Here is an 18,822-nt window from a genome sequence, read left to right as displayed (position 1 = left end):
AGCACTATTTCCCATTGCAGATCTTGTCAAAACCATTGTTAGATTCCCCAACTTTAACTACATACTTTTGCTGTCTTATTTTTTCTGTACCATTTGACATACAGCACTAATTAATCCACTAATTTATAATTTCATGACATTTATTACCACTTGCAATATGGCCCTCATTCATGTAAACAAAGGGCTCCACATCATGTGATAATAATAGTAACTATGAACTTTTATAAATTTATTTATAGAAACTTATCCATAATCCAAAATTCCATCAATACATCCAAAATAGCAACTTCGAACCTTACCATTTTTCAAAGCATAATGTATTTTTCAAAAGAATCATTTATTCATACACAAGTCTTTAAATAGCCACCTAAAAATAGTTTAAAGCACCAAGTAACATCTACATTATGTGTATTCGTCATTTGATTTAATCCTCAACTATGTGTTTTCTGTACAGGAAACCCAATGACTGATGATGAACTACTACTGAGAAGCTTCCATCATGAGAAACCAATGATGTTTTTTCTGAACCATACTGTGATTGTCAAGAGTGTAAATAAATTAACTATAGTTGTACTTAATAATCTATCTGATGGAAAAACTTTTAAATGGACTAGTATAGGACTGTGATGATTCCATGTAGATGTGACCTCATTACCTTGTGCCACTGCAGAATGAATATTTCACAACTGTAATTCTGGATGCTGGTTTGCACCCAAAAGTTACCTTCTATTTGTAGTAAATGAACTGTCACCGTTATCAATATTCAAACTTCACCAGCAATAAAGTATGCGTCATCAGCTAAAATGTTAAGTGTCATGAACATTACTGAACAAACACCAGGTCTCCCTTTATACGATCAGGAAGAAGTGCTACCAAAAGTGAGACTAGTACCTACAGCCCAGTAGCCCCACAAATGTTGCAAACAAAATATTCCTTCATGTATTTTTCATGATAGACTTGCTTCCCATCATGATTAAGACACTGTCAAACTGAATCAGTTTTTCATGGATACAGGAATGTAACCATGTACCCATAATCTGCACTGTATAACACATATTAAGCAAATATATATTAATGGCAAAAATATATTCCACTTTGTTAGTGAGCAGACACGAATCATGATGGCTACTGTGAAAAAAATTCTGTTAATACACATTTATGGATTTGATTCCTATACATGTGACAGTCATTGGTGGGCTGCATATGTCTTGTTGTTGTTGTTGTCTTCAGTCCTGAGACTGGTTTGATGCAGCTCTCCATGCTACTCTATCCTGTGCAAGCTGCTTCATCTCCCAGTACCTACTGCAACCTACATCCTTCTGAATCTGCTTAGTGTACTCATCTCTCGGTCTCCCTCTACGATTTTTACCCTCCACGCTGCCCTCCAATGCTAAATTTGTGATCCCTTGATGCCTCAAAACATGTCCTACCAACCGATCCCTTCTTCTAGTCAAGTTGTGCCACAAACTTCTCTTCTCCCCAATCCTATTCAATACCTCCTCATTAGTTACGTGATCTATCCACCTTATCTTCAGTATTCTTCTATAGCACCACATTTCGAAAGCTTCTATTCTCTTCTTGTCCAAACTAGTTATCGTCCATGTTTCACTTCCATACATGGCTACACTCCAAACAAATACTTTCAGAAACGACTTCCTGATACATAAATCTTTATTCGATGTTAACAAATTTCTCTTCTTCAGAAACGCTTTCCTTGCCATTGCCAGTCTACATTTTATATCCTCTCTACTTCGACCATCATCAGTTATTTTACTTCCTAAATAGCAAAACTCCTTTACTACTTTAAGTGTCTCATTTCCTAATCTAATTCCCTCAGCATCACCCGATTTAATTTGACTACATTCCATTATCCTATGTCTTACGAACTTATAAAGAAACAGATTTACTACACATCAGCTTCTTCCGTCAACATGGGGCATCTCCCATAATTTGGGTTTCCTGCCAATCAAGACATTTGTGTTACCAGATGTGACATTCTCATAAGTATCAACAGTGACACCAACCAGATACTCTGCCTGGTAATCATCAATAATTTAACTGGAGACTTCAGAGAAGTTGTAACCATGATCTACTGCCTATTCATTGTTGTGATGAAAATGGTTAGTGATACCACTACAATGATATAAGCCACATTTTTACACCATAGCTTATGAATTGTACTTTACAATAATTTGTGTTTCATTAGTGTATCACTGCTCTTTCATAGTGTAATGATGAGGATGAAATAAAGTTTTGGGCATGATGCCTTTGTTATGGGTTGGTTCTTTTTGGGGAAGAGACCAAACTACGAGGTCATCAGTCTCATCGGATTAAGGAAGGACGGGGAAAGAAGTCGGCCGTGCCCTTTCAAAGAAACCATCCCGGCATTTGCTTGGAGTGATTTAGGGAAATCACGGAAAACCTAAACCAGGATGGCCGGACCTGGGATTGAAACGTTGTCGTCCCGAATGCGATTCCAGTGTGCTAACCAGTACGCCACCTCGCTCGGTTGCCTTTGTTATGTCTGCTTGATATTTAACATATAGTATTATAGCAATATACTATACTCCTTTCAAAGAAATTGAAGGTGTCATGTTTTGAAATACTCAACATCAAAGGTCAAGGTCAATCAGTGCCATGTGAAAATTCTTATTCTTTTTTATATGGAGCATATGCAGTGGTCATGGGGCACATACTACAACCACATTCCATCACTGAAAAATGTATGTGAAAGGATGGGAGAGGTGAGGAATTGCAGAGAGAGATAGTCCGCAATTTAGCAGGCAGCAGTTACTCTGAAATGAAGAGCATGACAGAGAGAAGTGACAGGAATGAAGAAAAGCATCAAACTGATCTTTAGGATTGATGACACAAGCAATTAAACAAAAGTAAGCAAAGCACAGGAAACACTCACTGTGGTCAGAATCTTCACTGCTGGATGCATCATCTGGTTCTGCCTGCTTTGAGCTTTGCTTCGATTTGGAGGAGTTGACCTCATTCCAGTGTGCATGTACTATATGCCTGTTACGAGTGCTCTGTTGTTTGAACCTAAGGCACAAAAGGGAGTGCTGTTACGTTTTACTTAATTTGCATGCAACCATCAAACCTGTAGCACCCCCAAAACATAAGAAAAAATAGCAGTACAAGGGCGTTGAAAATAATTCAAACATAAAACAACAGGTGGCATCTTGTTACTACTTTACATATTTATTATATTACAATTTCTATACTACTCCTTCAAACAGTAACACAACACAGACTAGCATATAATACATCAGACTTCTGACTTCACATTATTTTAAAGGATATGAATTTTTTCTTATAAAGACTTGGCACACTGTCTTAGTGAAGAGCAGTAACTGTCTTGTAATTATTATTATTTTTTTTATTACATCCAGCTTCTGATTATCTAGATGTGGATTATCCAGATTGTGGATTATCCATGCACAGTTTGGGAACTCTTGAAAAACTGGAAAGCCTAAAGTATAATGTTACAATTAATTAATCTGAAGTTTTTCATTTGGAATATAGTATTATGCATGTACCTCAGATTTTACCACCAGAATACAACGTACACCCCAATTTCCATCCACACATTCCTAAAATATTTCTGTTTCCCATTTCACCTTCCGTTATACATAGTGATTCTACCCTTGTGGTATGTTTGCTGTCAATTTCCAACTCACTTATTACTGACAGTAAGAGGAAATGATTTATATTTTCTTCCAGGTTGGTTCCCTTCAGAATTCTTGCCTCGTGTTGATAGTAAATAATGCATACTTTTGAACACCTACAAGTGGAATACAATTTTGATCATACTTTTCTAGCTGCCAACGGAACTTTATAATGCTGTAGATTCTAAAAAGGAACACTGAGAAAGAATTTTAACCTATATCATGATTCTTGTAGTTGTTGCTAACGTTACAGATGGTCTGTACGTACTAGGGGAAGATGACAGATAAATGAAAACGTATTGCTCTACTGATCTGCAACAAATTAGAAATTTCTGATAGAAAATGGAGAATCTGCAGATGAAGTTTATCACAGTTATGGAATAAGCACACAAACGGTCATTGAGGAACTGGTTAGACGCACACACCAAAGTCCTGGCATGCACCGATCTGCTATCAACAGTATCCAGGAAAAATTTTGTTTGATTCTACCAATGTTAGGACTTAGTGATTAAAATTCTTCTGCTGCATCATTGCTAAAAAACTAACAACAATAATAAACTAAAACCGACGTTTCGGCCGAATTGCAATGGCCTTCCTCAGGGCATGACTGGTTTTGCATGGGGATAGGTGCTTCTATTTATTAGAGACTATCGATGTCTGACATCACTGTTGTAAAACATTTAATTGGCCCTCTAATATGATTGGCTAGTCATGACGTAAGGGAAGATGGAAGGAAAGAGGCTATTCTTGGATGTCCATGTCATCAATGATTGGTAGTTCCCCGCCAATCAGCATTCGACTTCTGGTCGGCAAGTTTTCCTCCTGGTGTGCGCGGAAGTGGACTGACAGTTGCTCTATAGATGTTTGTACAGATACGTCCATGTCACCTGTTGCTTCTGCCCCACGACTCTTTGCAGCCCGTTGCACTGGGATGGCCGGCAGCCAGGATGCTGGGAGTTTTGAAGCCATCTTCTCTGTTGATAATGTCAGCCTGCTTAATAATTTCGATCGCCTTCCGTATTGTGCATTCTCGCATCCACTATTCTTTCACCAGTACTAGGGCTTCCTGGAACCTGATAGGTTGACCACAATCATGATAGTGTTCTGCTATCGCCGATTTATTATGTTGTAATCGTACATAGATATCATGTTCTGCTACTCATAAACTGACAGGTCTCCCTGTTTCTCCTGTGTAGGCAGCTCTGCACTCACACCGTAGTTCGTAAACACCTGCAATGTTAAGATTGTTGACTACATCCTTGGGCACTCACACCGTAGTTCGTAAACACCTGCAATGTTAAGATTGTTGACTACATCCTTGGTGGAACCTATCATTTCGTGGATCCTGTGACTGCTTCAAAACATCACGCCTTTTACACATGGTAAGTGTACCAGTGGAAGCTTCTCTTTTTTGCCTTCTTCTTGTGTTCTGCTGCCTTTGGTTTTAGCTACTTTTTTTATGATGTTGTCGTCATAGCCGCTGGCATGAAACATGTGTTGCAGCTCCTTTAATTCTTCTTTGATGTTATTTTCGTCGCTTATCAGGTAGGCTCGGCCAGTTAACATATGCAGGACAGAATACTTTTGAGCTGGGTGGTGGTGGCTCTCCACGTGCAAGTACCGATAAGTGTGCATTGATTTCCAAGTACACTTTGTGTTCCAGTTTACCTTTGGTAGCTCTGAATACTTCCACATCCAGAAATGGCAAGGTACCATTGTTTTCAGTCTCATGTGTGAACTTTACACTTCAGTGCACGCTATTTAAGTGCTGGAGGAAGTTTTCCAATTCCGCTTCACCGCGAGGCCAGATAACAAATGTGTCGTCCACATATCGTAGCCAACAACTGATACATAACAGAGCAGAAGCTAGGGCTGTTGCTCAAAGGCTTCCATGAAAATGTCTTCAGCTAGAGGGGAGAGCGCAGAACCTATTGCCACTTCATCAAACTGTTCATAATATTTTCCCTGCCGGTTGAAGTACGTAGATGACAGGCATAAGTGCACCGGATCGCAGATATCTGGTGGGATCCGATCCTGTAGAATGCGCATAGTCTCCTCAATAGGTACGTTGCTGAAGAGACACTTGATGGCAAAACTGACCATAATGCCTGACGGCTTTATTCGCTGTTCCCTAATCAGCTGTATGAAAAGGGGAGGAGTCTTTCGCGTTGGAGTCTGTTTGTCCCACAAGACGGCGTAACTCAGGTGCCAAGTGTTTCACAACATAACACATAGGTGAATTTATTCTGTCACTAGGGAGCTTAGGTACTCTGTAGATTCTGGGAGGAACAGGCACCTTGGTGATTAGTCTCTTGGCTGTGTCAGGATCAATGCTTGAGTTCTTAACGAGGGCCTTCGTATTTCTGCCTATCCTCGCCATCGGGTCTCCTTGTTATTCCTGAGCTCCTATATGGCCTGTCTTTCTTCACGTGTGATATTGGCTCTGGGTGGTTTTGGTGTTTGTAAAATTCTTACAGTTTCCTGCCTTATCTTTTCTGCTTGGACACGTGGTATTTGGTGGAGAGACGCCTCGACAGATTGTATGATCTCTTCTGTGGGAATCTTTGTGGGCATAACTGCGAAGTTTAATCCTTTGGACAGAATTGACATTGCTGCCTCACTGTGTCGAGATGTTAACCACGGTACAAGCTATATTTAGACTAAGCTGTGAGTGGTGAGTGTTAAGACTATCCAGTAAATGCAAACTATCATCATAAAAAAGTGAACAAAAATCCAAAACAAAAATATTATTCCCAAAGTTAAATGATATGCAATATAATGAGTTTCAGATGTAATAAGTTGTCAGTGCAGTGCAGTGAGATCCAAATGTGGCATATAGCATGGGTTTCTAGTGCAATATCCATTCATTTCTGTAGAAATGATGTTCCATGCTTTTGGTTATCCCTGAAGTCTCGGGGTCTATATTAACCCAGATAATCTGAACCTAGCAGGATATATTTCAGCTTAAGGTTTATTACTTGTGGCAGCTGGGGCAGAAATTTAGAACAAAACAAATAAAAATTGTAGTAATTTTTTTTTTTTTTTGTGTTTCTTTACTTTCCAGTAAAGTCTCTTAGGGAGTTTGTTAGCTTGTTAAATCAAACAAACCACTTAGAAATAGCTTTCAATCTACATTTTTATGCATTTTTAATTCATTTTTGTTAAAACTAAGATCATTTTGTCGTGGTATTCTGATCAGACACATCACTACACTTATTTGCTTCATTCTATGCATTAATTTAAAGAAACACATAGAATACAACATTTACACCACATTACGGGTCTTTACAGTCTTTCTGAGTATTACACATTGTTTTCTGTAGCAAAAAAGCCTACAGCTTATGTTATACATAGCTGAGGTGTAGTTTGTACACAAATTAACACGAAAAACAATGAAAGCAAACATTCACCCCTTAGCTCTGTATGCACATTCCCTCGCCCACTGATTCTGCAAGTGTGGCTCATTAGTTACAAATACAGATGGGCATTCAGAATGAAAGAAGGTCTTTTCTGTTGGCTGTGGGGTTTTGTTTACACCAGTCGTTATTTGTCCATGTTGCATTCAAATTGGTAGATTGTCAGCATGTTGACCACTAGAATGTATGCATGTATCATGTTATGAGTAAAACCATGTAAAAGTAAAATGGTTATGGCTATGAGTTCTGATGACCTGCCCGCCCTAATGACACCAGACCCTGCCATTGCTCATTCTGAACCAGATACACCATAAAATGGTGTTCGGAGTTGGGTCCTCAGTCCACCACAATTACTGAGGAAAGAAGAAACCTACAATCTTCCAATGGAGTGTAAGAGCGTAACAGTAATTGGTGTTGTTTGTGAAAGTTCATGGGTTGTATTCCCAAGTAGAACTAGCACAAGGGTGATGCAGACACCACTCTTCCATCAAAACTCCTCTTCAGTGATGCAGCACAGTAAGACCTAGCACTGAATGTAGGACTCCTGCAGACACTGGGTTTGCTTGGTGTGCATGTGAATGACACTGACCAATTTTACCAGGTAATCTACTGTGACACAAACATAGCGAAGTGGGGTTTGTTGACTGTTACACTTGAAAATTCTATAATTAAAAGCAGATGAAGAAGGTAGGAGGGACAGGGTCAAGTAAATAGCAGCCCTCGAAGTATAATCATTGAAAGTCCAATGGACTCACCGGTACTTGAGAACTTTTCTTTGATTCCTACTGTTCCAGTCTTTTGTCGCAGATCATATGAGGATGTTCACGCAAGTCTTAATAAACTGCAAAATACACCAAGTTATGGATCCTGCTGTGACTTAGGGTAGCGGTGTCATAACGGTGACTTTCAGGGGACGAAACCATGGTCCAGGTCAAAAGAAATCGATTTTCGGTTTTCATCAGATTTCGATAGATTATGGTTTTATTTAAGTACTGTGGAAATGATTTTGCTGAATTTTTTCTTTTTCAAACATTTTAAGAGCATTTTCTGACCACATGTGTATGTCCCACGTGCACTTTTACGTCACTCACTTTTCTGCATATATTTTAGATCTTCATATCCCCTACATTGCATGTTAGGCTTTTTTTTTTACACCTGAGTGTGTTGTCTACTCTTGGAATGCAATAGTCCGTATTCTTTTGTTTCTGCTGTTTGTAAACAACAAGCTTTCAAACACGTGGTTAGTTTTGATCAAGTATGATTGCGATTAGTTGTTATATTCACGTCTGCAGTGCTTGCATACATCTGTTTTGTTGTGTTTATTGAAGATGAAACGTAAAGGCATTTTCAAAGAATGACAATTTAGAGGAAACATGTTTGGAAAGCTTTCTGTACAAGAGGTTATGCTGCCTGGCAACAATGTTTCTAATTGTAATTCTTCAAGAAGTGCATCATCAAAGAAGCTATGACCATTTCAAGAGTGTTACAACGAATTTACTGTAAGTGACAAGGGGTGCAGTATTATTATTATAAATTTGAGATTATTATCAGATGTAATTTCCAAATTTGTACAATGTAGACAGAGTGGTGAGTCACAGAGTGTGAAAATTTGTCAGAGTGCCAGTGGGAGGAAAGGCCTAGCAATTGCTTCGGATTTAATTTGCACTAAATGCTCACCTGTGACTTCATTTATGAGTTCTTCAAAACTGGATGCAAGTGGCCCTTATGAAATCACTACTAGATTAGTTTATGCCTTACGATCCATTGGCAAGGGCATGGCTGCACTGAGAACATTTTGTTCAGTGATGAACTTACATCAACCACATTAGAGAAAGCTGTATGGGAGGTCAGTGACGAAAGCATGAAACTGGCTGCTAGGGAAGCAGTGGAAGAAACTGATGGATGTTCGGATATTGCATTTGTGCTTGATGAAAGTTGGCAGAAAAGAAGACATACTTCTCTGAATGGTGTAGTGACTGCCATGAGTGTAGACACCGGTAAAGTGTTAGATGTGGAGATAGTGTGTAAATATTGCAAAAGTTGTAAAATCAATGAACATAAAGAACACAACTGTGTGGCTATTTTTAGAGGAACAGGTGATGGTCTGGAAATTCATGGAGATTAACAAATATTTCATCACTCTGTAGAAACAAGAAGCGTATGGTACACCAAATATATGGGTGATTGTAACAGTAAGGCATACAACAATGTGGTGAACTCCAAGCCATGTGGAGATGCCATTATTAGCAAAATAGAATGTGTAGGCCAGTTAAAAAACGTTTGAGAACATGGCTGAGAAAACTAACTGTTGATATGAGAGGAAAGAAACTACAAGATGGAAAATTTTTGACAAGACAAGGTCGGTTAACTAAAACTGAAATAGAAAACTTTAAGGTATACTATGGGCAGCCAATTAGGAGAAATAAAGAAAACCTGGAGGCAATGAAGAGAGATGTTTGGGCCATATTCTTCGATAAGTCCTCTACTGATGATAAGCCACGCCATGGATTGTGTCCATCAGGAGGAAATTCATGGTGCAAATACAATGGGGCTCAGGCAACTGGGGAATCTTATTCTCACCAGCATTCTCCAGCTGCTGCTGTTATTACAGCTTCAAACCTGTTTTCAGAGACTTGGCTCATCCTGACGTTCTAAGGAAATGTCTGCATGTGCAGAAACAGAACGCAAATGAATGTTTCAACAGCATAATTTGGAACAGCCTTCTTAAACTGTATTTGTAGGCATGCGTAGAATGAAACTAGGAGTTCATGATGCTGTTATTACAATCAATTGTGGTAATATTGGAAAGTGTCGGGTACTAAGAAACCTGGGAATTAATCCCGGTTGAAATATGATCACTGGGCTGCACCGTTGCAATAAAATGAGGATAGCAGAGGCAGACAGGTCTGCATCTAATATGGCCAAGAAAGCAGGCCAAAGAAGGGCATCATATGCTGCAGGATAGTTGTAATTAACTGTAAGTAACAAATTTCAAAAGTTTTTTTTTTAAATCAATTCCCGCAAACTAAAATTTTCAGTACATATGCCCCATTATATCAGAAACTATCATAGATAAATGAATGAAATTTTCAGAGACTCTGCATGACATAAAAAGCCACCTCTGGTATTACATTAATCAATATTCCCCCATTAGGAAGTTCATGAAAACATATTTTCTGCAGAAAAACTTAATATTTTTTGTTAATAAATTTAAAAAGTATTTCTTAAAAACTATAAAATGGATGAAGTAGATTTTAGTACAGCTGACTATCAGCATGTTGTTGTTGTTGTCATCGTCTTCAGTCCTCGGCGCTTCTCTATCCTGTGCAAGCTTCTTCATCTCCCACTACTTACTGCAACCTACATCCTTCTGAATCTGCTTGGTGTATTGATCTCTTGGTCTCCCTCTATGATTTTTACCCTCCACACAGCTCTCCAATACAAAATTTGTGATCCCTTGATGCCTCAGAACATGTCCTACCAACCGATCCCTTCTTCTAGTCAAGCTGTGCCACAAACTCCTCTTCTCGCCAATCCTATTCAGTACCTCCTCATTAGTTATGTGATCTACCCATCTAATTTCAGCAGTCTTCTGTAGCACCGCATTTCAAAAGCTTCTACTCTCTTCTTGTCCAAACTATTTATCGTCCATGTTTCACTTCCATACATGGCTACACTCCATACGTATATTTTCAGAAACGACTTCCTGACACTTAAATCTATACTCAATGTTAACAAATTTCTCTTCTTCAGAAACGCTTCCCTTGCCATTGCCAGTCTAAATTTTATATCCTCTCTACTTCAACCATCGTCAGTTATTTTGCTCATCAACAGCAAAAATCATCTACCACATTAAGTGTCTCATTTCCTAATCTAATTCCCTCAGCATCACCATACTTAATTCGACTACATTCCATTATCCTCATTTTGCTTTTGTTGATGTTCATCTTATATTCTCCCTTCAAGACACTATCCATTCCGTTCAACTGCTCTTCCATGTCCTTTGCTGTCTCTGACAGAATTACAATGTCATCAGCGAACCTCAAAGTTTTTATTTCTTCCCCATGGATTTTAATACCTACTCCAAATTTTTCTTTTGTTTCCTTCATTGCTTGCTCAATATACAGATTGAATAACATCGGGGACAGCCTACAACCCTGTCTCACTCCCTTCCCAACCACTGCTTCCCTTTCATGTCCCTTGACTCTTATAACTGCCATCTGGTTTCTGTATAAATAGATTTTCGCTCCGTGTATTTTACTCCTGCCACCTTCAGAGTTTGAAAGAGAGTATTCCAGTCAACATTGTCAAAAGCTTTCTCTAAGTCTACAAATGCTAGAAACGTAGGTTTGCCTTTTCTTAATCTAGCTTCTAAAATAAGTCCTAGGGTCAGTATTGCCTCGTGTGTCCCCATATTTCTACGGAATCCAAACTAAGCTTTCCCATGGTCAGCTTCTACCAGTTTTTCCATTCGTCTGTAAAGAATTCGTGTTAGTATTTTGGAGCTGTGACTTATTAAACTGATCATTCGGTAATTTTCACATCTGTCAACGCCTGCTTTCTTTGGGATTGGAATTATTATATTCTTCTTGAAGTCTGAGGGTATTTTTCCTGTCTTTCTGTGTTCTGTCAAACTCTTCACACAGTATCATATCTCCCATTTCATCTTCTTTTACATCGTCTTCCATCATGTAACATACAGTAAAAATATCATGGTCCTACATCAAATAGTTTTTTTCAGAAATGGGTCAAATACTTGCCTATATTGACATGGGTTAGATAGGCAGGGTGTGGTCCCCTTAAGATAATGCCCTCTATTTCATCTCATGCTGTCGTGCAACTACCTATCACATATTTCATCACACACTTGTGCAATGGTACAAGAGGTAAATAGCAGTACGGTTTACAGGGAGCAAATACACAGCATGTGTATTTTGGACACAAAATTGATTGAGTATTTTGCAGATCACAATAGGAAATTAACAGTTGTATGCACAGTGAGACCAAACAATGAAGGAAAATTTTTTTGGAGCTAGCAAACCGCATTTTATATTTCCCTGAATTAGAATGTGAAGTCAGCTAAGCAGTAATGCCAGAACATTACTGTGGTCCATTTTAAGAAGCAATACAAATGGCAGTTCAAGTAGTTGGGGTGTTCAAAGCTTACTTAGGAACCAGCTATCATGAGATCAGGAACCAAAGTACAAATACTTGTAGGAAAAAGATTTTGTGTTTTACCTGTGGGGAGGAAGTTCACACAGCATAAAACTATAAGAAGGGGAACACAAGAGCACAGATGCAGAACTCTGGGAGGAGTACATTAAATGACATATGGGACAGGTCAGCCACCATCCCCAAGAAGCAGTAGCACAAGCTCCACTGACAACAGTTCTGAAGATCTGCTCATTCATGTAATTTACCATAGAAAAAAAGTCCCATTTCTAGTCCATACAGTAGCTCAAATGTCTTTGAATTGGCTCCATGTAGTTAAGGAAGAAAGTTGGCAACATCCAATTATTTACAATTAATGGATGAAATGGAAACAGGGTACAGAATTACACTTTTTAAGGACACAGAAATTTAGCCTACTTTTTAGAGATCCAGTATGCTATGGGTGCTTTTTTATGTTTGTAACTTTGTCCAACATAATTAACCCTATGTTAAGAAGCTAAATAACATATCTCCATATTTTAATATTTAACAAAATCACTTATATGTTAGAGTATCCTGCAGTCCTTGTTTGTCCCACAAATTTTATGTTGGACTACCTCAGGCCATGACTCTGCAGTCCCTGGCCAAATTATTAGATGCACTGCACATTTTTAAGGTTATTTGTAAGAATTGTGTGTTGAGTACTATATTTAATGTGATTAATTGGAAAATTTATGACAGTTATTCAGGGCACTTATTACATTATTGAATTTTGTATCTATGTACATTTATTCATAGTATATTAATTATGTCTCTTGATTTTTACAGGTGTGCTTCAGCATTAAAAGCATGTTCGAAATTTTAACTAACAAATCTAAGTATATGCACCACTGAATAGAAGAAAAATTTCATCCTCATTGCATTATTCAACCCTTAAAACATGCAACTAAGGTGATGATTTGGTCCATCATCTGTGGCAAGGGGACAGGTAGTCCTTACGTGGTTAAAGGCATAATGAGGCAAGACCAGTGCAAGGAAAGTCCTGTAAAAACAGTTAATACCACAGCTTGGAGAATAATTCCCAAATGCTGAACCATTTATTTTTATGAAGGATATAGCTCCCTGTAACACAGCCAGGTCAGTTAAATCCTTTCTGAAGGGACAAAATATCCCTTTGTTAGACTGGCCAGGTAATAGTCCCAATATGAACCCTATAGAAAATGTATGGGAATTAAGAGGGAGGTGGCAAAAGATGCCATTACAACAAAAACACAGCTCTTAGAGAAGATCATCCATGTGTGGTATCATCATCCACAAATGCATGGCACAATACATTCCTGCATCGACAGTATGACACATTGTATAAGGCTATCATAGCTGCCACCTGGCTCAACAAGATATTAAAACTAATGTTTTCAATTGCACAAGATTTTAATTTTTGTTGTAATTATTGAAATAAACTATTTTCAACAAATACTATGTTTTATTTATTTGTTATATCACCTTAGTTATGAAGTAGACTAAATGTAATCATTTTATCACAATTTATGTATTAAAAAAACAAATTTTGGTAGACATAAATGAAAATTTGCTTAAAAACTGTAGTGTGTCTAACAAATTGGCCAGGGACTGTAGAATAACTGTGAATCATTTTATAGTGTTTTCTAATGCCATGCAAGAGTCATCCCCCATACTTAAATTTTCTGTTGTGAAAGATTTTTATTTACTTTTTCAAATGCTTTAAATATTTTAAGCTTTCAGAGCTATTATGTTTTAGCCTCATATGTTTTTTAATTGATATATCATTGTACTCTGTTTTAGTTGGCAGTAGAACTTTCTGTAAGAATTTTTCAAACTAAAATATGAGAATAAGTGTCATTATGTCAGTTCCACACAAAAATGTATGCCGCTACCTGTATGAAATAAAACACTATTACAAATATATGTTTAAATAAAAATAAATGTTATTACTGATTCCACAATTACGTAATAGTTAATCAAATCACTGCCATAATTGATTATAGCTTGGCATTTTTTGGCATGCTTCTCATGAGGTTTTCTGGATAATGTCTCAGTAACTATCTCCATATTGTTCTGATATTATATGACAGCTGCTTCAAAGTTTATACCAACTTTCCTTTAAGCTTCACCTTAGTATCTCAACAAACGTTTTTGATTGGATTTGCATCCAGATACATTGCAGACCAATCCATCATGGACCGTTGTCTTGTTTCCAAACTGTACACAGACAGCTGCAATGTCTCGAATCATTATCCTCTTTAAGAACGCAGTCTGCCTTGTTTGAACCAAAATAGTTTCTTAACACATCTCAGAATCAATATTGCACATTTTTTCAGCATTCTTATTTTTTGCACTCATTTTAAACTGCAACCAACAAAGCAGAAGAAAACAAAATATTCAACTCTCATATTGCTTATCTATATACTGTCAAAAACTGCATTGAGTACCAATTCAAGACCACTACCAGAGATGTCTCTGCAGATGTTACATTTAAAATTATGGCATACACTTTTTTGTGGAACTGATTGTATTTTATTCTCAAGTGAGAGTTACACCAAGTCACTCATTTATGCTGCACTTAACATCCTCTGTTCACATGTTAGATACTGATAAACTTATATTTTTGGCTGTTTGATTTATTTTGCTTGATGCAGCATTTGTCACATTTCTGCTGCTAGTAGTGCCTTTTATGTAAGACGACCTTAGGGCCATGATATTTATATGCCATTTGGCAAAACCGTGTATCGCTGTAACTGTTCAGTCTGAGTGTTAACTATCTTCAGTCACAAAGTGTCACCTACCTGATGCAAACCTTACTTGTCACATATATGCAGATTTCCGGAGGTCCATTACACTGTGTAACTCTATAAATCATGAATTGTCCAGTGTCAGTATACTAAATAGCATTATATCTGCTGATAGGTCATGGTATATGTATAAAGCTCTCCCCTGACATTTTGTCTTCCCCAGTCGGAGACAAAATGTCAGGGGAGAGTTTTTCACATGGACCACAGCCTATCAGCCTGGAAGTTTTAAGTGACAATAACTGTCAGTTGTTTAAGTGGTAGCAGGAAAAGGTGGTTTTATTTACAAAACAAGTGGTTCTACTGTCTATCTATTGCTGTACTATAAAAAAGTACTGTCACATAGTTTGCAATATCGAACTAATTTTTTATTCACTTTTTAACCTCTTCAGAGGTTAATTTTTTAATAATATCAATTTTGACAGTTATTTTTTAGCATTATATTTGAGATGTAATGAAGTCATTACAAATATATTTAACAACAAATACTTCAATTTACTGCACAACAATGAAAATAGGAAATGGCCACATTTGTGTACATGGTGCATAGCATGTTACATCAGAGCAAACATGGTCAGAACATAAAGAAACCGAAAAATGTGTTAACAAATGGCAAAATTTAAGCAACAAGAAATTGTTCACATCGTGTATTGTGGAAGAACTCCATACATTCTGGGCAAGCAGGAACCTCGCATTTTTTGCAAATGTATCTTGTTATTCTTTTGCAGTTTCTAACTCTGCACCTAGGAGAATTCTTACATTCCTTTTATTCTGGGCAATGGCCTATTCCATCCAGTCTTATGTCTGCAGAACATCCAGTGGATCGCATTTTCTTCAAGTGAGCATGGTCAGGGGTGTTTCATGGTCTGCCATGATCTATAACTGTTGTAGCAACTGATGACTTGAATTCCACAAAAGAAATATTTCTTTCAGTGTCTCTTTTGTTAAGAATCCATGCATTTACTAGTGCAACATTAAATAAGTGGACAAAATATTCTCAAATAAAAGTTCTTACTCTTCAAAGTGTGAGAGTGGTGTGCAACCATCTGGTCAGTCATGTATACTCCACCCGTGAATTTGTTGTCGCATGCAACAGCATATGGTCTCTATATCTATGCGAGCATGGTTCTTCACGTCCCATCTTTTGACAGTATCGGTTGGTGTCCCTCCAGCAAAGGTAGATGCCATGTGGACAATGTGTCTATCCACCCATTGCACAACTGTAATATTGTCATTAGAAGTAGCAACAGACATCGAACCTCGACCTGATTTCATTAGAGCTTTGCTGGTGGTCAATTTACTCTCTGCACCCTTCATTCTGTTCGACCTTATGTTTCCCAATACATGAATTTTCTTTTGCTTCAGATATGAAAGCAATTGGATTGTTGTGAATAAATTGTCAAGAATGATCTTGTGATTCTTTCCTTCTAGCCCCTGGCACAATTTTACTACAGTGTTCCGAACAGGATTAAAGTTAAGCTCAGTGTGTTATTCTGTTCCTGCCTTTTCTCTTAGTACATCTCAAAAAATGTCATGTGTCCAAATGAGCTAGAACATACCCATGCTTTGAATCCCATCTTTCTGGGTTTAAACTTTATATACTGTTTTGCCCTGCTTCTACTCTTGAAGGGTATAATCATTTAATCTATAGATTTATATTCAGTAGGAGTTACTGTCCCTGAAAATGTCTCGTTCAGTATATCAAAAATGGGTTTCACCTTCACAAACATGTCAGTTTTTTTTCCTTTCTTCAGTAATTTCGCCAGTGTCCACCAAATGTAAATACATTTTTATTTTCTCAAATCTCTTTAGTGACATAATGTCAGCAATACGATCCATTCTCAAAGCTAGGCTACCTGACAAGTACATACGTATACTTTGGATACTGTATATATGTCATAACCAAACTAATTGCTAAGAGGAAATGAGTTTCACTTACCGAGTCAGAGAAATTACATTAACCATTTGAAATAGCAGTCCGTTTTGCCTCTCTAACTATCACGTCCAGTGCTTTAGGAGTTAACGTGTTGCAGTAGTATAAATATGGTATCTTTTCTACTGAAGGATCACTATTACTTTTGTAAACACCACAGAACGCAGGAATGTTATCAACAAAGTCATTGTCCTTGTTTGGATACTATATAATATGGGAAGACATTGGAGAAATCAAAACTGTGGAACTCTTAGTTGCACTATTGGCCTATGCTTCCACGCCATGATATGAGAATATACTATTGCTTTCACAGATAATACATTTCAATATCATGTTACACCCCCCACAGTTATTTTTATTGCAGCAAACTTTCTCTGTTCACATTTTAAACACTGACAACCATACATTTTAGGTTGTTACACATTCCTAACTTGATGCTTCATTTGCCATATTAGCTGATAGTAGATCCTTATGTATAGGATTATCTTAGATCATCCTTCTGTTACATAAATTGAAAAACTTTACATGTCATCTGGTGAGAGTTTTCTAAGTTTTTCATGTACAAAATGTAATGAAGACTTACTTCCCCGCTGGCCAGAGTGGCCAAGTGGTTCTAAGCGCTACAGTCTGGAACCGCACGACGGCTACAGTCACAGGTTCAAATCCTGCCTCAGGCATGGATGTGTGTGATGCCCTTAGGTTAGTTAGGTTTAAGTAGTTCTAAGTTCTAGGGGACTTATAGCCTCAGAAGTTAAGTCCCATAGTGCTCAGAGCCATTTGAAGCCTTCCTTCCCCTTTTCCTGGATTTCATCACATTCAGCAGATGCATATGCTGCCTTTGCACGCTGTTCATTCTAGCTTTCTTTTCTTTTTTTACCATTTCCATCTTTTAATATATAGGGTGTCCCACTCAAACCTCACTGATTTCAAGGACCCACGAGAGAAAAACCACAGTAGATATGACAAAGAAAAATGCACCATATTGTAGAGCATCTCAAAGAATTTATGTTCCCACATCAGAAGTGTCAAATATCGTCAACATTGTTGTGTGTGTGAATGTGATCCACCTGATGTGGAAACAAAGAATGGTATGGGAAGTTTCCGGCAACAGGAAATGTTCTGAAACATTCTGGTGTCACGGAGTTTCAGAAGAGACAGTGGAGGATATCAGACCAATGTTTCGCAGAAACCCATGTAACTCAATTTTTCAAGAATCTAGGGAACTTGGTGTACCTTGATCAACATTGCATTATGTAATTCAGCAGGGTCTTCGTATGTGTGCTTATAAAGGACAAATTATGCAACATCTGATGCCGAATGACACACCATGCCAACAACAATCTGCTGCGGATATGGTGCAGCATACAAATATGGATTCCAGCTTCCTGGAAAGATGAGGCAACCTTTCATCTATCAGGAAGGGTTAATAGGCATAATGTTCAGATTTAGGGTTTGCAAAATCCACACATTTTCATTGAACATGTTCGAGATATCCCTAAACTACAAGTCTGGCACAGGCTAATGTATGACAGGATTGTTGGACCATTCTTCTTTGCGGAACAAACAGTGAATTTGTCAGTGTATCTGGGTATGTTGGAGCAGTTTGTTTACCCTCACATACAAGATTTGCAACCCAACATCATTTTTCAACAAGGCAGAGCTCTGCCGCATTGGTCAAAAACTGTTAGCAAGTTCCTACATAGGAAATTTCCCAATTGTTGGATCGGACATGGAGGACCCATTGCCTGGCCACCACATTCATCCGCCATTACACTGCTTGATTTCTTCATGTGGGGATTTGTGAAGGACTGCATGTATGTGAC

At 37.9% G+C, this 18,822-nt stretch overlaps 1 protein-coding gene across 5 annotated transcripts in view; it reads right to left on the bottom strand.

Moving 5' to 3' along the window:
- LOC126295302 (uncharacterized) overlaps positions 1-18,822 on the bottom strand; it is a 217,997-nt gene that overhangs the window by 99,114 nt on the left and 100,061 nt on the right. For all 5 annotated transcript variants that reach the window (XM_049987745.1, XM_049987741.1, XM_049987740.1 and 2 more), the window contains one exon: positions 2,915-3,048. In XM_049987745.1, coding sequence (XP_049843702.1) covers positions 2,915-3,048 — 134 coding nt within the window. The remainder of the gene's footprint in view (positions 1-2,914; positions 3,049-18,822) is intronic.

This window comes from Schistocerca gregaria, chromosome 11 (genome assembly GCF_023897955.1).
Source record: "Schistocerca gregaria isolate iqSchGreg1 chromosome 11, iqSchGreg1.2, whole genome shotgun sequence".
Classification (NCBI taxonomy): Eukaryota; Metazoa; Arthropoda; class Insecta; order Orthoptera; family Acrididae; genus Schistocerca; species Schistocerca gregaria.
This window is presented reverse-complemented; position numbering and strand designations above follow the sequence as displayed.